We start from the raw sequence: 20,549 nt of genomic DNA, 5'->3' as shown, positions 1-20,549 counted from the left end.
GGGCGACTCCACACAACTTACTTAGTCAGCAGGCAGGCGCGTCTTGGACAAATCCATCGCGTCAACCCCAGCTTTTTCGTGACTAGATCACCCAGCATGGCGTCAATGGCACCAAAGGCAGCACCAATGGCTTCAACGTTCTGCACTGAATACTCTGCATTCGTCCAGGGTATCATCAAAGGTGCCCGGGTGTATCTAGCGGACAAACCCCCAGAGACGCCCTTTGGTTTTCCGATTTACCTTTCCATGGCGCGCCGCCAGAATCCGAGTATGATCTTCGTAGAATGGTCCTTTTGGAGCGTTTGATTGACCGGATGATCTTCGTAAGTGTCTGAAAAATGAACCGCAAGCGTTACGATAGCTCACCTTCAAAAAGGATAAGCTCATTGTCCCTGCCCCGAAGTCTCGCGATGCTTCTCGGACCAGGTACCTCTTCCATCCCGACTTCGACTCGGCGAAAGGTTTCGGGAGACTCACTGGTGCTGCTTGGATTCGATGTTTCTGGTTTGGTTTGGGGTTTGATCAAGCAGTTGCTGATGGAATGACAAGCATCGAGGGATTTTTGAACCGTGAGGTTGTTTCTCAAGGTACATCTGCATAAAAAGGTCACATGTACTATTACTGACCTTCTATTCCACAGGGATATCAAATGTCAAAATAAAGGTATTTCGATTTCTTTGAACTTGAAAGAAACGTTAGCTGATACCCATCTAGACTGAGTTGATATCAAGTCATGCGATATTTGAAACTCCAGTTCGAGGCAGCAAACGCCCTAGGGCGAACAGCAATGCTAGTGATAGCTCCAGCGGATCCGACCCCTCGAGTCCTGTGCCTATCTTTAGTTCCACACAGAGGGCGGCATCAAACTATTCCGCCAGCAGTCCTCCAGACCTCGAGCAGCGCAACTCACCCTCAATTGCACTCGCATCTACTCTCATACCAAAATCCAGCTATACCGGGCCTTAAAAGACCCCCAAAGTCGGTAAGGAGCGTTTGCTTGCCAAAAGGGCCAGCAATTTTGTACCATATCAGGTCGAATCGGCATGCCCTCGTGCCACCTGGTCACAGGGTCTAATGATAGATCGGATGCCAGAGGAACACATAAAGCTTATCGAATCCATGGTTAATACTACCTGGCCGGATGAGCCATGGAATCAGCCAGAGAGGAGTGGACGGCGTTCGTTTTCAGATGCCGATCTACGCGCCAGTCCTATCACAGCACCCGAAGTCGACTTAGTATCTGAGTTCTCCTTGCCAAAAGACAGAGACAACAATGGTAAAGGCCAGATTATGGTTGGCGGAGCTCGCCAATCTGAAATACCTGCATTCATCTTTGAAAAGTTACTGGACTTTCAAACGCTCTATCCAGATGATTCCATTCATGTGACTGCCGAGTCGAAGTCGAACATACTAGGCGAATTAATAATGACCTGGAAATGCGACGATTGCACTGGGCTACCGTGTCCACTTGATCTTCGTGATCACAACCTTACCGACCTTTCTAAGCATCTACAGTACTCTGGACATATCGCTCAAGTCTATGGAAGATCCAACCTAAAGGGCCAAATTGCGACTGTCACATCTGCTGTGAAGAGAAGAATGGAGAAACTAAGGAGAGGGAGAACAACGTACGATCTTTACTACAAGCTTGTGAACTGGGGCGCACCGCCAGCTTCTGGCTATCCCGAACCATTTCCCATCTCGAGACCCAGTGCGCCCTCGTCAATTCTTTTTAGTTCGGGGAGTTCGTTCCTAACCCACGATTCTACCCCCGCAACATCTAGATCTGTACCAGCTGGCAGCAGCTCGAAGGAACCCTACTTTGGTCTTGAAGATGCCGCCTCCCAAACCCCGGGGCAAATCCAGGCCAATACATCAACCGCCGGACCTGTGCCCAAAGAAGTTTTCACAGAAGAATATAAACTTGTCATAGACGACTGGATTCAAAAAGTGGGACAGCACTCCTCGACGCTCAACGATCAAGCCAAATCAATAACTGAGCAAAATGTCCAAGTCCAACAAACTATGCAGATGCTAGGCGATATCTTGGATACTTCTGCAACACAAAATACTGCCCTTGAACGTATGCGCACTGATACAACGGATTGGATGAAAGATCTGGAAAAGGAGAACAAGAACCAGAAGGCCACGATAGATCGTTTGCGTTTGAAATTGCGGACGCAAAGGGATGAACAGAAGGCGTTTGAGGCGAACACTGAGGCGAGGTTTGCGAGGATGGCACAGGATAATAAAGCGCAGTTGGCGCTTGTTACGGATTCGATCAGACGTGGGGACAAGGGAAATACCCCGAAAGAGCTTGGAGTTCCTCAAATTGGTACGCAAATGAGTCCGCGGAAGCGTGCTCGCCACATGTGATCTTTGGGAAGTAATACTGGCTTATGTATGGCTTTCTTATGCAACGGGTTGCGACACCACATGGGCACTGTTGATGTTTCGTATCAGGAACTTCAGACGTCTTGACACTGGTTTATATTTACTTGGAGTTGGGTTTTGGCTTTAAGGCCGGAAGACTTGTACTATTAGCAGCGCGACAATATATTGTACGGTTTATTATACGTATATCTTACCTAAAGGCTCCATTCGACTGGCCAAAACGCTTCATCTATTCTTACGCTATAACCCCTCAAATATACAGTCACGTGTACACGCACAGACTTCTTTGTTTACATTCGACGCGACGCGCTTTTCTCTGTACAACCGACTATGCGATGCCTCCCCCCTCACCAACAATACCCTACACCCAATACCTCAAACTCACCAAATATATAACCCAGCATATCTCACAAAGCTCTTCGTCGTCTCTCCCCAGCAGAAAGCTCGTCCAACTCTGCCTCAATCATTTCTATCCGCGCGGCGGCGAGACGGAGAAAGCCGGCATCGTGGAGGCCATTAGGCGCATGGTTGATGATCGGATTCTGAGCTCGGTGCAGCTGCAGAGTCCGAAACAGATGGTTTTTAAACTATTTCCTGGGTGGGATAAGGGTAGGGTTGGTGGGATGGAGAGAGGTGGGAATGCGGAGGGGAATGGTGGCGGAAGTGCGGGGGATCAATTGAGGACGCTAGAGAGTGCGGAAAAAATTGGGAGGGCAGGAGATCAATTGAGGACAATGGAGAGTGTTGGTGGATTGGACAAGGAAGAACAATTGAGGGCTCTAGAGCTTGGACATGCGCCAATTGAGCGGGAAGTGGGTGGTGAAGAGTCGCGAGTAGATGAGTATGATCCGGACATGACTCTCGATGCGATTGAGGTGCAAGACGAGATTGGGCCACAAGCAAAGAAACACAGGATTGCTGTGTATGTGGACGGCCTCGAAAATGTGGAGGATGCGGAAAATGGGACACATGTGGATAACGACGAAGAATACGCTGAGAATGAGGATCCTGAAGACAATCCAAGGGACGCTATAAGAAGTGAGTCTGCAATAGAACTTAATTCGTCCAATTACTGACTCGTTAATTCAGGACACACAAAAGCATACGCTGAGGTATAAGTCCCGCCTAAACCACATAAGAATGCCAACTGACATATTTAGATGACACGAGGGGCTGCCCCTATCCCACCGAGTCCTGAGTGGCACTTAGTAGATACCCCGAGCCGGAAACGAAAAAGACTAGACATAGCTGCGAGTGATGCTTCGACTGGCAATGAACCCATAAGCCCGCATAAATACCCAAACTCTACACCTCGCAGACTTGCAAAGCGATTATGTACACCTATACTCGAAAGCCGCAGGCGCTCTGCCCCTACTGATTACCAGAGAAGTCCCTTGAAACCATTAGACCCGAATAGGATGCGGGCTTTGGATAATTCACCAAGTCTAAATCTGAAGCAGGAGAAATTAGTAGGCCCCGCCAATATTCTTGAGCTTACCATTATCTAATTATGACAGAATTCAGCACCGGCATGGGTTCTTGCCGGGCTCGATGGGCTTCGTTCAAAGTACCCCGGTGATTGGTTCGATGCGGATATCAAGGGGATCCATTGCCTGGATTGTGACAAGAGATACAAGGTCGCTCAGAATCAATCAGTCAGCAATTTTGAGATCCACCTAAAGTCTAGGTCACATAGATTGACTGCCGACGCGCGACTAGAAAAGCAGCGTCAAGCGGATACCTTCATACCGACGTCAAAAACAATCGACTTCGAAATGCCAAGTGACCCGACCATGGTCTTTGCGCAAAGGGGATTTTCTAATTTAGTACATGCTAGCAAACAATATTTCGCGGAATTGGAGCGGGAAGCCACTTCCAGCAATATCTGGATGATCTCTACGCGGACCAGATTAGCTAATTTAGAGACGAATCAGACTAGTCACACCGATCAGCTTTCTCAGATGCTTCAACTTACCAGGAAAGTGGATGGAAAGTATCAAGCTGTATTTGACGCCAACGCGTCATTGAGAGAAGAACAGAAGAGCTACGTCACTCAATTAAAGAACCGTCTTTCGGAATCAGAGGAAGCTCAGCAGTATAAGAACCGCATTGCGGAAGAGCGGTTTGAAACGTTCGAGGAGAAGCAATCGAATCGTGTGATCAGCTTAGGATGCAAACTCAAAGACATCGAAGAACACAATCAGGACCAGCTCAAAGAGCTCACCAAACGGATAGCCAGAGCAGAAAGAAGGCAAAAGGAAGAGCTTGAGGAAGTCCGCCGCATAATCGCCGCGTCAGAGCAGGATAAAACGAAGCAAATAGATGATATTCTCGAGCAGAACAAGAAGCAAATGAACCAAATGACGGAACAGAATACCCACCACCTAGATCAGATTTCCGAAAAGCTCGATAACATGCAGACTCTCACACAAACGCAAGAAAGCACAATCACCGATCTTGAAGCCCAAGTCCAAGTTCACGGCGAAGAACACAAATGTCATCGAGAAAACGAGGAGATTCTGCAGCGAAACTTTGGTGATCAAATGATTATCCATTTCGAGCAAACAGAATCCCGCATGAAGGCTATCGAGCAGTCCAGCGAGGAACGGCTAGAGTGCTTTGAAAGGAAATTGTTGGAACGGATGCGTACTGCAGATAAGCAGAAATCAGAACGTATTCGCTCCCTAGAGAAGGCAAATGGCGAGCTGAGGTTTAAAATTGCAAAGTTTGAAAATGTGATGCCTGCTCTATTTAAGGAACTGAAGGAGTTAGGTGAAGCTGTAAATTCTACCGAAGAATCAGAAGAAGAATTAGAAGAGGTTGAGCCCGCGGTCGAGGCTTCTTGATCATCTTGTTCTCGTCCACACCTGCAGCTCATGGATGTTGAGGTCGGCGTCGAATACCGCTTACTGTTATCGAAGAGGTCATGCGTACATTACCCTAAAAGCATTTGGGTTGTGCAGTGGCTGGTGAGCATGAGCGAGTGCATTATGTGACATGGGGAATTGCGTATGTTCCGGGAACGCTCACAGCTTCAACGGATTGCAGTACATATGGGAATCAAAATATCAAGCAAGAAACGTAAATTCATTGCCTCATATCCAACGGTGATTCACCCCTTTTCTCTCGCCAAAAGTTGGTGCTGCGAATCAACTCTTCACACCCCTCAAAGAGACCCTTATACTTCTTCGCAAACTCCTGATCTACTTCCCAACTCGACTGGAGCCATGGATCACCCCAAACGATGAGTCCCGTTCTTCTACTATGATCAATTTCCGCGCAGTCTCCCTGGTCCACACCCCGACGTTCGCCAGATCGGTCATCCACGCCAAACGCTATGTCCTGACAAAGCTCCATATCGTCCAAGACATCGATAGCTGCGATCATATTATCCCTAATCCTGGGGAACGGAAAGATGTCTATTTCCGGGTGATGCGGCACCGTAAGCTGCATCTCCGTAGGTCTGAGACTTGGCGGTAGTTCGGATATCGACAAGCTTGATGCAGTGGAGTGGAACGGCGATTCGATGTCCAGATGCATGTCATCGGGATCCACGCCGAGCAGCAACGTTATCCGTGTCAGCGCACGGACGAGATTGAAATGCATGAGTGTAAGGAGCTTGTGATCCAGAGATAGGGTTGTCTTTGGATGCAGGAACGACGCGAAATCACTGGCGCTGATTACCCATTTGCGCTTCCGTGGCTCCATGCAGATATTCGAGCCGCGGCCGCTTCGTTGGATTAGGGTTACTTCCATTGATATATCATATCCTTCTTCCATTTCTCCAGTGGCGGCCGATTCTTGTGGCCGTGCTTGTGCTCGTCGTCGTTCTGGCGAATCGTTAGTTTCCTGGTATGCACTTTGCAGCAATAGAATCTCACTAGCTCTCTGGTTCAATCTATTCTGCAGCTTTCGCCGCATTGCCGTACTTGTTATCCCCGTCCAATCTTCTTCTCTCGCGTGTATTTCTGGTCGATCTAGCATTGGACGTACTACTATCCCTGCTGGGTTGACGAACTTCTGTAGACTCATTCTGGTATCCATCTGCAGGTTACTATTTGGTTTTGCGTGGGGTCGGAAGGAAAGATGGAAGGAAAAAAATAAAGTAGGGAGGAAAGATGTAACATGCTGACATCGGAGCTTCTATTATGGTCTTCATCATCTGTTGGGACGTGCAGATGAGGTCAGCTTAACGCCGGGGCCTGGGAGATCTGGTGGATCGTTGTTCTCGCTTATGCAGCATGCTGACCCGCGCTAGCGGAAAGGGGGTTTGGCGGGGCGGTTAGTCCCTGTCGGTCAAGGATGTCATATGAGATGGTACTTATTCATGCCATCTACTTATGAATATCGTCTACATCTTCGTATCATGTACATCCTCATATAATCTATATCGTCATAATCATTTAATCATGATCTCTCATCAAACCCTCCGCCTCTTGCAATCCCTCATCACGGTCATCCAGCTCTTCCTCCCCAGCACCGTTCTTTATAATGCCCGCCATACGCACAGCATCAGCCTGTCCCTTCTCCGCATCTACCATCCATATCAAGGGTCCAGGGAGAGCAATCAGCACTGCCAAAAACAAAAACGCAGGCCGAATCGTCCCCGTAGCATCAACAATCCTCCCTACAATCGCCGGGCCGACAGCAGAACTCCCTTTGTCCGTGATAGCGTAGAGCGCATAGAAAGCTGCCTCACTGCCGGGTGGTATCAACAGCCCAAAGAAAGAGCGGCAATAGGAAGACAAGCCCCCCATCACAAAGCCATGTATAAAGCCAAGCGGATAGATCTCCCAAGCTTTTTGCAGCCCACCAACACCCCATGATTTAACGAAAGGAATGAAGCCCAGGAGGCCATACAGCGGGATAATCTCCATCAGCGCTATGCAAGCCACGATCGTTCGGTTCGTCTTCAGCGCATACCGACGCGAGATCACTGGCCATACGAAAGCGCCGGCGATACCTGAAGAGGTGACGGTGATGGAGAGAAGTGCAATAGCCACAGTTCCCATTTTCAGCTCCGTGCGCGCGAACAAGATAGCTGTTCCCGATACAGTAGCTATTGCATCGGAGAGCAGAAACCAAGCGATGAGGAAGATGACGGCTTGTTTTAGCTTCAGCGCAACCTTTATAGTTTTCCAGATGGAGTTGCATGCAAAAGAGATGTATGCTAGACATGAACGAAGTTTTGACGTTCCTGAGATTCCGGTCCTGACAGGTGGGCCGGGACGGTCACGGAGCCAGAGAGAGGATGGGATTGTGAAGGCGAACCACCAGGCGCCGGCGAGGAAGAGGACAAGACGTAGAGGGAGTGTGGATGAGACAGAGGTTTTGGACATGAGGAACAGGAGGAGGATGCTGAGGATTTGAACGAATACTGCGGCCATGTAGCCGATTCCTACCCCTTTGGATGATATTTTTGTGGCGAGCTTTAAGGCCGAGGAATCTGATTTCTTGGCTCCGAAGCTGTGATTAGATGATTCCTCGTAAGGTGGAGGGAGATCATCCATGAGGACTGATGAGGAGTCTCGATTTGGAGCCATATTTGCCACAAGTAATGGTAGAAATGAGTTGAGGATGACAAAGGAGGAGCCTAGGCAGGTTACTCCTATGATGACCAAAATGGACCCAACTAGGAATAGTTTGGGAATAACGAGGAGGAACAGCATCGAGGAAGTGGCACCTGTGAAGCCGAAGCCTAACAATAGTTTCTTGCGGTAGTTTCCTGAATTTGTCAGCTTTGTAAATTTTTCAAAGTGAGTGAGTGAGTGAGTGATTAACTCACCATGATCCGCAACCGAGCTGAAGAAAATTAAAGCTAATGCCTGCACAAGCACAGCCAGAGAAAAAGTGTACATTGCAAAACTAGACGTTGTGATCTCAGCTCCTAGGACATTAACCACGCACTGGTTATTATCCTCTTCAGCAGCTCTAGAAAGTAAACGCGCCCCGGTCTCAGCAGCTTTCTTCGCCATACATGATGTCGTCTTATCCGACCACAAGACACCCCGCTCTCGAGCCAATTGCTCAAGTGTCACGGGGAGGAAGGATCCTAGGAGAGCTTTCAGCTGATGCTATTTGCCTTGAGATGTAGAAGAACTTACCGACACCACAGACGGCGAATACCTCGGCTGCGACGCCGTAGGCATAGAATCCCTTTAATTCCTGGCTGCTTGTGGACGAGACGTCTTCGCCGGCATATCGCGGACGACGCTGCGATTGCGCAGCTTCTCCATCTTCCATCTGTTGGAATCGTTCACTCTAACTTTCAGGCTTTTATAAATGTTGTTTCTAATGATACTGGGCTTTATTTGAGGCTGAGTTTGTGAAGTATCTTGTTTTAAGCCGCGTGTCTTGGTGCTTCGGAACACCGGCAATTATGTCATCACGTGAGCCAAAAACCATACTTCTGGAAATGAACATCTTATATTTGTCTAGAGCTATCCACCTTTATGCTAGTATATATAATATAGTGCCATATATAGTAGAAGTAAATGAAGTCGGCTGAGCTGAGTTTACTTTAAGGTAATACGCGGGGTTAAGCGAGTCTAAGGCTAGATTGATTTATTGATAAGAAGAAGATCTCAGTTTTAGTGATAAGCTTTTCAAAGATGGAGAATTATAGATGCTAGAACAAATTCAGGCTGGGAAAAGCTTATCTTCTAGAATGGGAAAGAGGAGGGATAACAAACGGAGCAGTGTCACGTGAGCGGTCGAGACGAAATCCGTGCACGTCCACTCGAAAGGTTTCCAAGGCTTCTCTGTCAACAACAACCAGCTTTCGCCAAATGCTTTCGTAAGTATTTATAAAGCATATCTATAAAGCATTGAAATAGAGATCCTGTATTGCTTGCAGTTTTGATATATCTTCCCGATAAGGCATCCCGACTATCGGCGACGCTACGTCACCCCGCTAGTTTTTCGTGATTTCACTCGTTCACCGTAGCTTCAGTTTCAATCACCTGCAAGGCACTAACCCCATGTTTGTATGTCAAGCGACTATGAGGGGAACCTGGGGGATGTGGGGTGGGGCTTCGCGGTGGACACAAAGCGGCACTGTTTATTATATCACGCGCCGCCTGGCGCATTGTAGATTTGGTGCTGCTTTTCCTTTCTACTGCTGCGAGAGGGTCACAGTCGTCCGTAACCACCACAAAACATGCAGATGAACATGCTAGAGGAACTTGCCTTTCCTTACTCTATCCTCGGGTATAACTCGTTGGGGGAAAGTGGGGGAAGGGGGTGAGAGGATATATAAAGCCCAGTTGGTTTCCTAGAACCAGTATTTTCTTCTCGATTTTAGGGACATCTGTCTTAAATGTGTTCGGCGAGTTTGAAAGTTTCATTGTTTTACTCGGATTTCCATAGATGGCTTCTCCAATGGACCTCCACGCGGCTTCGGTTGAGGAAGTTCTCGAGCAAAGACCGAAGAAAAGTACTTATAGAACTGTGGTTGCAAACCCGTATCTGTTTGGCGTAGCGTTGGTAAGTCGTGATTGCATTCCTACTCACTCTTTCTATACCACAGTAGAGGCTTACGCTACAAATGATAGTTCTCGTCACTTGGAGGGTTCCTTTTTGGTTATGGTAGGTTACCGGACAGAACATCCCTTTCATTCAGCCCGCCTGTTTCTAGAGCTCCCTGGGATTCCTAACACATTCTGATCAGTTCGGCACATTCATTTTTTCTTTACTCCTAAATATCCTCAAAAGATAAATTGCTAACTACCGATTATCAACAGATCAAGGAGTGGTTTCTGGTATTTTGACAATGCAGTCATTCGGGGTTGCTTTTCCAAGAATTTATCTGGATAGTGGCTTTAAAGGATGGTTTGTTTCAACCTTGCTTCTAGGTATGATATACGCTCCCGTTTTGACTGCAATAGCAAGAATTAACGTATTAAAGCTGCCTGGTTCGGATCTCTTGTGAATGGCCCCCTAGCAGATCGATACGGACGGAAGAAGTCAATCATGGCAGCAGTCGTCATATTTACAATTGGTTCAGCCATACAAGCAGGCGCAGTCAATGTGCCAATGATCTTCGCTGGTAGAGCAATCGTCGGTCTAGCCATCGGTGTCCTGACTATGGTCGTTCCTCTATACATGGCCGAAGTATCTCTGCCTGAAATCAGAGGTGCGATTGTGGTTCTCCAACAGCTCGCCATCACACTTGGGATCTTGTTCAGCTTCTGGATCGACTACGGGACGAACTATATTGGTGGCACTCGATGCGCTCCAGATATTCCGTACACTGGCGGAACAGCTGCAAGCCCAAAATTTGACCCCCGAACAGACGTCGGCTCAGGAGGTTGCACAGGACAGAGCGATGCTTCATGGCGGCTCCCTTTCTCCTTGCAGATTCTCCCGGGTCTACTGTTAGGTATCGGGATGTTTTTCTTCCCCGAATCGCCCCGCTGGCTGGTGAAACAAGATCGTGATGACGAAGCCATCGTTACGCTCGCCAAACTCCGACGCCAGCCTCCAGATGACCCGGTTCTGCTTGCAGAATACGTCGAGATCAGAGCCGAAGCTGCGTTCGAGCAACAGATCATCAGAGAGCAATATCCGGGCGTTTCGGAACTTCGACTCCATATGTTACAGTACGCTGGGCTTCTGACCAACAAGTCGAGCTTCAGACGACTGGCTATTGGCTGTTGTATCATGTTCTTCCAACAATTCATGGGATGCAACGCAATGATATATTACGCGCCAACTATATTTTCCCAGCTCGGACTAAGCGGAAACACGACATCACTCCTCGCAACAGGCGTATACGGCATAATCAACAGTCTCAGCACGCTCCCGGCACTCTTCCTAATCGACAAAGTAGGCCGCCGCCCGCTCCTTATGGCCGGCGCACTCGGCGACACCATCTCGCTCGTCATCGTGGGCGCCATCATCGGGAAATACGGCTCGACGCTCGTGTCGCACAAAGCAGCTGGCTGGGTCGGCATAGCCTTCATCTACATCTACGACATCAACTTCAGCTATTCCTTCGCGCCCATCGGCTGGGTTCTGCCGTCGGAGATGTTCAACCTCGCGATCCGGGCCAAGGCCATGTCCATCACGACATCGACGACGTGGATGTGCAATTTCATCATCGGGCTCGTCACGCCGGATATGCTGGAGTCCATTACGTGGGGCACGTATATCTTCTTTGCGGCGTTTTCGCTGCTGGCCGCAGGCTTTACGTATTTCTGCGTGCCCGAGACGAGGGGCAAGACGTTGGAGGATATGGATGCGGTGTTTGGGGATACGGCCGCGCATGAGGAGAAGAAGAGGATACGGCTGCTGGAGGCACAGCTGACGGGTCAGAGTATTAGCGTGGTGGAAAAGGAGAAGGCGATTCTGGAGGAACACGTCGATAGAGCTGATGAGAACGTCTAGTGTTTATAGCTGTAAATGTGTGCTCAATAATGACACGGTCCGGGTAATAAATTTTGTTTTCAAACTAAAACCTCAGATCAGGTGTTATGCCTGATCCTATGATATCGAAAAATGCTGTTATCCTGAGATGTAACTTTTAGCGCCGTGAAATCCCCTTGGTTCGTGTCGGAAATCCAAACCCAGCATATGCCGTATTATAATGCAGTATCCATATCTCTCGCGCCCAGTTCCCGTAAAGTCTCCACGATGCCAGGCACTCGTGACCTCCCCGCATAATATAAGTTCGACCTCCCCCCTTTCCCGGTCGTCCACTCCTTTTTTATAGGACTCACCCCAGCATGGATGAGCAAACGCGCAATGGCAGAATTGCCACGGCGACAAGCCGACGTCAACGCACACGAACCTTGGCTTTCCACGCTGCCTTGGACCCTCGCAGTGACATCTGCACCTCTGCGCAGCAGAAACTTGACCATTTTATAATCTCCGCACGACGCAGCACTCATGAGCGCGCTTCCGCGGTGTCTCCAGTGGTTCGGCCGCGGTGCGACGTGGTTGATGTCTGCACCGTGGTCGAGGAGGAATTTTACGACGTCGTTACGCCTGTCCCGCGCAGCTAGCACGAAGGCATTGTGATACCGGTCGCTGGAGGGATCGCTACCCCTCTCGACCAGTAGCCTGACCACATGTAAGCGGCCGGCAGCAGCAGCGTTCTCTATGGCGTTCCTCGTGAAAGCTGTCCTGTTTTCCCTTGTTCCTACACCGTCGATATCCGCGCCCAAATCTAACATCCTGACGACCGTTTCCTCGTCTCCGCACGCCGCGGCTATGAGTAAGACCTCTTCCATAGCAACGAATGGTTCAACTGGCCCTACAAGTAGTTCATGCAGATCAGTTCTCTTCTCTAGGAACAGGTCTATCAGACTTGCGTGTCCCCCTTTCAGCGCTTGTCGAACAGCAGAATCTAGCTGAGGAACTGGGCATGGATGTATCGGTAGTCGGGGATCGTGTTTCAGGAACACCTTTACAACCTCTGAATGTCCAGCAAAGCAAGCTGCATCAAGGGGAGTGCTGCGAAACGTGTTGTTACAAAAAGCCTTAACCTTTTTGTTCATAAGCCAATTCACCATTTCCAGTATCCCTAACCGGGATGATGAATGGATAGCCGTCGTGAAGTATTCACTACTGGCATCAATGAACGCCCCACTGGCAATTGCTCTTTCGAGAAGCCTGACGTCGCCTAGAGAGGCAGCGAGAGATACTAGTCCCTGCAACACATCGAAGTTGACGCCGTTGAAAAGGGGGGTTGGATCTTTAGGTACCGAGCCCTTATCTACGAGGAATCCGTCCTGAAAAGGTTTCCAATTATTTTTGTCGTTTATTCTCTGCCCCTCAAGGCACTTTTTATCTTCGGGATCATCAAGTCGCAGTACCGTCCCTGCCGGCACACGTTCCGCCACCGATTCGATCAAGAGAATTCTGGCTTCATGCCGTAGTGTTTGGGATTTCGAGTCGGATTCCAGTTGAAAGTGTTCGAATCGGTCAAGTATCTCATCGATCACCTGACCGAGATAGCTTTCGCGGCCATAGACAGTCTCCAACTTGATGAACAAGAACCTGGTGAGCAAGGAGCCGGGAATTTGGCATTTTCGACAGCGGCCTTCAAGAATGTGCTTCCTGTCGATGAGACCACGTTTGAACAGAGTGAAGACAACTAGATTATCGAACGATTCTATGGGATATTAGTGAGTTTCGAAAAGTGAGTCCGATTTTAGGAGGGATATACTATTGACGAGTCTTAAATTTGTCGTCGCTCTCATTTTCTCCGCAAAAACCATTTGCGCAATTATCTCCTGGAACAATTCACCCGGAAGGTTCATCAATGTCAGCCTTGATGAGCGTGGGACATGATGTTCTTGTTCAGCTTCATATGCATGTTCTGGTGTCGTGGGGTCTTGCTCTGTGGAGATGCCAAGGCGTTTGGCCATACTGTGCGAGATGCTATATAGGTATTCGATAAGACTCTGAGGGATATGGATACCGAGTGAATACGTGTAGATGGCGAGGAATAATAATCCATAAAGGGTGGTTAGAGGCTCGAGAGACATGGCGGGGAAACCCTACCCTTTTATGTCCTACGTAAGCGCGGGGTGAGTCAAGTCGAGTCAAGTCGGTCACATGCAGATGGATCGGGATCTTGATTAGATTAGCCTTGCATGTTGCACCTCTTGCATTAGCGCTAGGAAATGTTTTGAATCTGTCCTGGAGGTTGGCAAATGAATATTTAAAGAGAATCCTTTTTTTGAGTATTGTATGCCATAGTGTTGTATGATGTGAGTAGTGAGTGTGAGTAATGTGGTGTGGTGTGGTGTGATGTCAAGGTACTAAGTTAAGGTAGCTCCACTAGACCAACCATATCAGAACGGGAGCCAAATTCCACGACCACTTAGAAGCTAGTATATCATCAATAAGTAACTTCGTTTCCAAATGATTGCAGTATTATTTAACCTTAAATGCGCAAGGTTGATCGAAAGGTAGGAAAGAGCATGGCCTTCCCTTCACACTGGACGGCTACCTTGGCGGCCGAAGCCAAAATACACTATTGCCATTGCTTGTTTTTCGCGCATGAGATTCAGAGCCGAATCGGCAACGAGGGATATATCATGTGGCATCCTCGATGGACGTCAAAATGGACAGATCCATCTTTAAAGATTGATTATAACACCGCTTAACTGAAATCCCTGGTGAAATTAGCACAACGCTTTACTCCTGAAGGGAATTGCATACTCTTCACCACTCTAAGGCACCCGACAGACCTGCGACGGTTATCGTTTTCCTTACGATGCGATGTCCCGACATATTTCGGGCGGCAGACCCATCAATGCCATATTTGGAGCTCTTCAGAATGACTATATCTGTTCATAAAGCTCGTCTTGCGTGGATGGAATCATTGGTGAAAGGCGTGTATTAATTTAGGGAATCCGGATCCGAGATTTGGACGTTTGGGTGTCGTATAGATAGAACGTACCCATGCTTTGAACTTTGCATTTTAGGAGAGATACGAGGGTTGAATAGCAGTAGCTAAGCTCTGGACGAAGTTGTAATGATCGTTTTAAGCCGTGAGAAGGAACGATCAAGTTGAGAAAATCAGAAGTGATTGATCGGGCCCACTCTCCAAAATAGTCAGATCATATGACGACTCAGGGTAAGTAATCATCTACTTACTGCCACCCGCTTTACCATTTCTGATATGTGGAGATTATATCATAGACGGTGCAGTTTATTTTATTCGCGATTTGGTCTGCGGTAGGTTACTGTCCTGGTGATGTCTACCTCCCTTCACTAGCTCTTTACTTCGTAGGCACGAATACTTAGCATTATTTTAAATACAAGCTTATGCCGTAAGTGGAGTCTAAGAACATATTAGGTATACCTAGATAGGTGTGATATACAACGGAAGGATTAGATTAATATAAATAGTTCTCCTAGAATATATTTTTTAACCGATAGGAATTTCAAGCGACTTATACACATGATGTCATGCTATATATTTTCTGATCAAAAAGCGCCGCGTGTCTGAGGAGACAAGCGGACTATGTGTTGAATGTGTATCTATTGAAAGTAGGGTCATGAGTTTTGAGGACTTTGAATTAAAATATCATCTCCGAAACCCCTTTTCTAAAAGTAGAACACGCAATCATTGTCTTCTAGTGTTATTTATGAGGAGCTGAAGGAATCCCTCTAAAGTGCGCCACAAGATCCGCGGGGCCGGATACACCAGACGAAAAGGGGTTTAGACTAGGCTGTCACAAACTCCTTTGGGATTGATCTCCAATATATAGCCCACTTAAAACCAAGGTAGTACGTTTCAGAAAGTCTCTAGATCTCTAACTTTTAACCAAAAATTTCCACAATCACTAATCATATGGGGCAATTTCTAGGATCTACGTACTATACAACGTAAGTAATTTATATCGGATGATCAGCGATGCGTGATTGGAAAGGTAATGCCTATGATTTACAAACGCCCGATACGGGTTACTGGATTGGTGTAGCCGGTGCGGCTGCTATAATTAGAGTAATTACATGATAAGTATTCTTGATAATCCTTCTAGTCAGATCTCCATTCTGTTGCTTCTTCACTCTCTGCTGTTCTACAACGCTCTTTTTCTTTGTCCCTCTATTTCAAATTATCCCAAGAGCATGCACGATGATCTTACAGCGGTCAAGGTTTCGGATCTACCAAATCATTGGGGTTGTTCTTTTATTGCAATACTTTCTGTTTTTCCATGGATCTAATTTCACTTCTTTCAGCCGTTATTACAGCACAGCAAGCCCGGATTCAAAGCCAGTCGTGACAGTCACAGCAAGTCTAGTTCAGTATGTACCGAGTCCGGAGACAAAGATCCATGACTTGGAAACCCCGCAGACAGCAAGTGCGGGGGAAATGAACACACCTACAACGAGCACAGAAGCACCAAAGGCAGACTCAACAAGTTTACCGCCGTGCCCCCCAGGAATGCAAAACGTAGTAATAGGCGTTAAAACCGGCGCCTCAGAAGCAGAATCGAAAATCCCCGCACTAATGACCACCTCACTGCGCTGCGCCCAACACGTACTTCTGTTCTCCGACCTCGAGCAAGACATCGGACCGTACCATCTCCACGACTCTCTAGATGCCGTCTCGCCGTCCATCATAGACAATAACCGGGACTTCGACCTATATTTCAAGCAGAAGGAACTCTGGGAGACGAAGAAAGACATCAGCGAGCTGGAGGGGATCAAACACCCCGAGGACCCCGGCATACTCGCTGCGTGGACGCTGGATAAATATAAGTTCGTGCACATGCTCGAGAAGATGTGGGTGATGAAGCCGGATATGGATTGGTATGTGCAGATTGATGGGGACACATACGTGGTGATGGAGAATCTGCTCTTATGGTTGGAAACCCTGGACCCGACGAAGAAGTCTTACATTGGCAGCGAGGTTTTAATTGCGGATTATTCGTTTGCACATGGCGGGTCAGGTGCGCTGATATCAAATGCTCTGATGTCCGAGCTCGCACATACGAATGGCACGGCTGCGCGCTGGGATGTTAGGGCAAAGAAGGAGTGTTGTGGTGATCTTATACTTAGTTTCGCGTTGGGAGACTTTGGGACTGGAATTCAGAATGTTATGCCGGTCATTAATGGGGAGAGACCTGGGACTGTGCCTTTTGGCCCGCCGAATGACTACTGGTGTAAGCCGGCAGTGACGTTTCATCATGTTACAGCAGAAGATACTGCGTTTCTTGCTGATATCGAAATGAAGCGTCGGCGACTGAATAAACCAGTGAGTGTTTGATAGCATTTGTGTACGGAGCGTTTGGGCTTACCATTTTAACAGGGCCCTTTGACGTACACGGAGCTCTTTTACGACCACGTAATTCCTTCACTACCCCCATATCGGGACAACTGGGACAACCAGGCGCTGGACCAGTGGATTGGTGGCAGGGAGGTGAACGCTGACTCGTTCGACGAGTGCGCACAGCTCTGCTATGCCGATGAAGAATGTCTGCAATACACGCACCACGGTAATATGTGCAGAATCGCAAAGTTTGTCCGGTTCGGCATCGAGAGGAAAGCTGATGAGGGCGGAATGTGGAGAAGCGGATGGCACAGGGATAGGCTTGCCGATTGGGCCTCGAGACAACCAGATTGTGGCCAGGTCGCATTTCCAGAGCAGAGATACATCGCCTACCCTGAGAAAGTCGATCCTTGAGAGTGCGCAGTCAAACATCGAATTCGTGAGCCATCGCATATCTGACATCGGCAATCGAGTCTAGCGTTCATCCGTATACCTCTCAGCTATTGAGAAAGGCATGACCCAAGCCGCGCTTGGGACGCCGAAGCAGACCCAGCTGCTTCTCCACAGCTATCTCTCAAGCATGAATCATACAATGCTACATGAAAACGACTGGCAAAGTGTGGAGAGCGAAATTAGTGGCGACTGCCGTAGAGGAACGATGTGATATGATATTCACATCGTTAGAGCAGGTAGAAATTGCGGCGGAGGTGTGAAGAAGTAGAAATTGAAAGGGATGGGAGATGGCAAGCCGCCAAGTCATCTGTATCAACCGCCTAATACCCCACTTGTATGCAGTATCTTGTTTCACAAAAAGCTGGAACACCTTCAGAGATGGCATCGTGTCAAATGGCGAGGATGAATATCAAACAATAAGTAAATATGACTTGATACGTTTCTGCGAAAGGACTCAGCTGAGTATAACATGACAGCCCCGAGCAGTAACATACCTTTGTTGGGGTTTGAAAACTAAGAGGGTTTTTCTGCTCTTGGATTTTTGCTTATCTTGTGGCTTTTGCTCGAGATGGAATGGACGCAGTTGAGAAAAATAGCGATAAGTTGCAGTTGATGTGTAAAGAAGGTCAATTTACTCTGAAGAAAGCGGAATCCTCAGAGATATGGTATAAAGGCTACTAGGCTCTGTATATTATGATCGAGCATGTCTATGTGTAGAGGCTTTCGCAAATCTTATAAAAATGTCGAATATAAAATACAATGAGCAAGGGAGGGTGTTGAAGTCGTTAAAGTAGACTTAGCCGCTTACGTCACACTTCACTCCACCGAGCATTCTTCAATATGTATGCCTCTATGATAGCCTTATCTTACTCCGTATCATTTGATTACCCGCCGTGACTTACAAATTCTGACAGAAGCTCAGGATTAATATATGTCATGTGATGTTGGTCACGCAATTTTACGGCTAACCCTTTCAGGCCGAACAACATTGAAATCCGAGACTCCGAACCCCTCATCTCGCACATGGAATCGGAATAATCTAGATCTTCACCCAAATTCCCATGTCCATGTCCATGTTCCTGCCCCTCAATCCTTCTTCGTCTCTCCGCACACCGCTACCCTGTTCAAAGCCAAGTGGAGATATATGCGATGTAGACATTCAACCGGGGGTTTCTAATTCGACATATTGACAGCGCGGGGTAAAGGTAAGCTCGTAACGTCTTCCTATTCGCACACTTTAATTATGATGTTGATTTCGGGAACATTTCCTGCGGAATACTCCTTGTCGATTTTGTATTTGCAGAATATGCAGTAGTATAAAAGTTAGGTTCTGCTCATTACTTTCAGTTGCCCTTTCTCTTCTGCTCTTCGTCTATTATTTTACCTAATTGCTCCGCGAAGTGTCGTTGCGGGAAGTTTACGTCAAGAACCAGCATAATGCAGTTTCTAGCCATTGCGTTGCTTGCTGCGAGTGCAGTAGTTGTGGCGGATACTGAAAATGAGGGACATCATAGAGACTCGGGTTGGGTGAAGGACTTTAAGAATCTGGTTGCGTTTGGTGACAGGTGAGAAAGCTCTCCGTTCACGCAGAGATCATCGCTGAACTGCGATCTGCAGCTACACCGACGAGAGCAGACTTGCGTACTTTTACTCCCACAATGGCAGTGCCCCGCCACCAGGACTTCTCCTCCCAGAGAATAACTTCACATCCGGTGGAGGGATCACTTGGGATCGATGGGTCTCCAATTACACTGGTGCCAAGCTGTATGACTATGCGGTGTCTGGAGCAGTCTGCGATAATAACATCATTTACCGATATCTTGCTGGAATTCATGGTCCATTTCCAGATGTTGTCTACGAGGTTAATGCTTTCAAGGCGGATGTTGCATATATCAATGCCTCTACTGGCACTAACACACTATACACGGACCGAACAGCAGAAAACACGGTGTATTCGATGTGGATTGGGACCAACGACCTCGGACAGGGCGCGTTCATTACTGACAGTGAGGTGAACAATAGTACTATCCCGGACTACATTGACTGTATCTACGACCGCTTTGACTCCATCTACGCAGCTGGCGGGAGATATTTCGTCTTGATGAATACCGCTCCGTTACAGTTGTCGCCATTATACGGCTTGCCGGAAGATGGAGGACTTTCTACGAGTAGATATTGGCCCACCAAGGTAAAGCCGCAAAATAAAATCAAGACATGTCGGAACACTTGCTAACAACTCACCAGACATCGACCGGAGGTAATGCTACCGAAATATCATACAAGATGAAAGAATACACGCAACTCGTCAACACTGTCTTCGACTACCGCACACCATATGAACTCCTAGTCGCAAAACGGTACCCTGGTGCCTCGTTTGCTATCTTCGACACGAATGCATTTATTTCAGATATATACTACAACCCGGATAAGTACTTGACGCGCCGGCGAATGTCACGGGCCCGTATTGGAACTGTGATGCTGCTGGCACGTGCACGGGGAGTGATGTTGGGTTGGATCATTATCTGTGGTATGATGACTTGCATCCGTCGGAGAAGACGGATGAGGCTATCGCGCATGAGTTTGTGAGTGTTGTGGCGGGGACGAGTAAGTTTGCTACTTATTGGTAGAAGATTGGAATGAGGAAGATATGTATGTATCTGCTTACTCTCTTAATATATCTTATTGGGGGAATTTTAAAGGGGGGCATAAACGGGACCCATGCCGCCTAGCTAAGGCCCGAACTCTATTACTACTATACCGGAGTAAGTGTACTCGAGATACAATCCACAAGTAACTATCCAGGGGATTATTACTATACCGAAAAAGAGTTTCCATGCGTATTTCTTTCTGATACTAGACCGTGCGCCTGCTTTAGCATTTACTTTCCATACCAAGTCCTCCTGATATTCAATTCTTAGCCCAATCTCTGGATATAGGTTTCTAAGTGCGCACCCTTCTCCGTTTCTTCAAA

At 47.7% G+C, this 20,549-nt stretch overlaps 5 protein-coding genes across 5 annotated transcripts; 3 read left to right on the top strand and 2 right to left on the bottom strand.

Moving 5' to 3' along the window:
- Nucleotides 1-5,481: 5,481 nt before the first annotated feature.
- Nucleotides 5,482-6,426, bottom strand: LHYA1_G005486 (uncharacterized protein; the record flags this gene model as incomplete). Its single annotated transcript, XM_031150431.1, has 2 exons — nucleotides 5,482-6,224; nucleotides 6,276-6,426. The coding sequence occupies 2 exons, from the start codon at nucleotides 6,424-6,426 to the stop codon at nucleotides 5,482-5,484; spliced, it is 894 nt and encodes a 297-aa protein (XP_031004800.1).
- Nucleotides 6,427-6,797: 371 nt separating this feature from the next.
- atg22-1 (Autophagy-related protein) lies at nucleotides 6,798-8,637 on the bottom strand (the record flags this gene model as incomplete). Its single annotated transcript, XM_031150430.1, has 3 exons — nucleotides 6,798-8,119; nucleotides 8,180-8,446; nucleotides 8,499-8,637. 3 exons carry the CDS (start codon nucleotides 8,635-8,637, stop codon nucleotides 6,798-6,800), a joined length of 1,728 nt encoding a protein of 575 aa, XP_031004801.1.
- A 1,125-nt stretch (nucleotides 8,638-9,762) lies between these two features.
- Nucleotides 9,763-11,781, top strand: mfs1_4 (MFS glucose transporter; the record flags this gene model as incomplete). The annotated part of the gene is made up of 4 exons (XM_031150429.1): nucleotides 9,763-9,879; nucleotides 9,948-9,981; nucleotides 10,137-10,247; nucleotides 10,301-11,781. 4 exons carry the CDS (start codon nucleotides 9,763-9,765, stop codon nucleotides 11,779-11,781), a joined length of 1,743 nt encoding a protein of 580 aa, XP_031004802.1.
- A 4,207-nt stretch (nucleotides 11,782-15,988) lies between these two features.
- On the top strand, nucleotides 15,989-17,539 carry LHYA1_G005483 (uncharacterized protein; the record flags this gene model as incomplete). Its single annotated transcript, XM_031150428.1, has 2 exons — nucleotides 15,989-17,110; nucleotides 17,165-17,539. The coding sequence occupies 2 exons, from the start codon at nucleotides 15,989-15,991 to the stop codon at nucleotides 17,537-17,539; spliced, it is 1,497 nt and encodes a 498-aa protein (XP_031004803.1).
- Nucleotides 17,540-19,015: 1,476 nt separating this feature from the next.
- On the top strand, nucleotides 19,016-20,205 carry aes1_1 (Acetylesterase; the record flags this gene model as incomplete). Its single annotated transcript, XM_031150427.1, has 4 exons — nucleotides 19,016-19,143; nucleotides 19,196-19,766; nucleotides 19,823-19,943; nucleotides 20,009-20,205. 4 exons carry the CDS (start codon nucleotides 19,016-19,018, stop codon nucleotides 20,203-20,205), a joined length of 1,017 nt encoding a protein of 338 aa, XP_031004804.1.
- Nucleotides 20,206-20,549: the final 344 nt, after the last annotated feature.

The sequence above is a fragment of the Lachnellula hyalina genome (genome assembly GCF_007821495.1).
Source record: "Lachnellula hyalina strain CBS 185.66 chromosome Unknown contig00079, whole genome shotgun sequence".
NCBI classification, from domain to species: domain Eukaryota; kingdom Fungi; phylum Ascomycota; class Leotiomycetes; order Helotiales; family Lachnaceae; genus Lachnellula; species Lachnellula hyalina.
The sequence above is the reverse complement of the archived record's forward strand: the minus strand, read 5'-3'. Positions and strand labels throughout refer to the sequence as shown.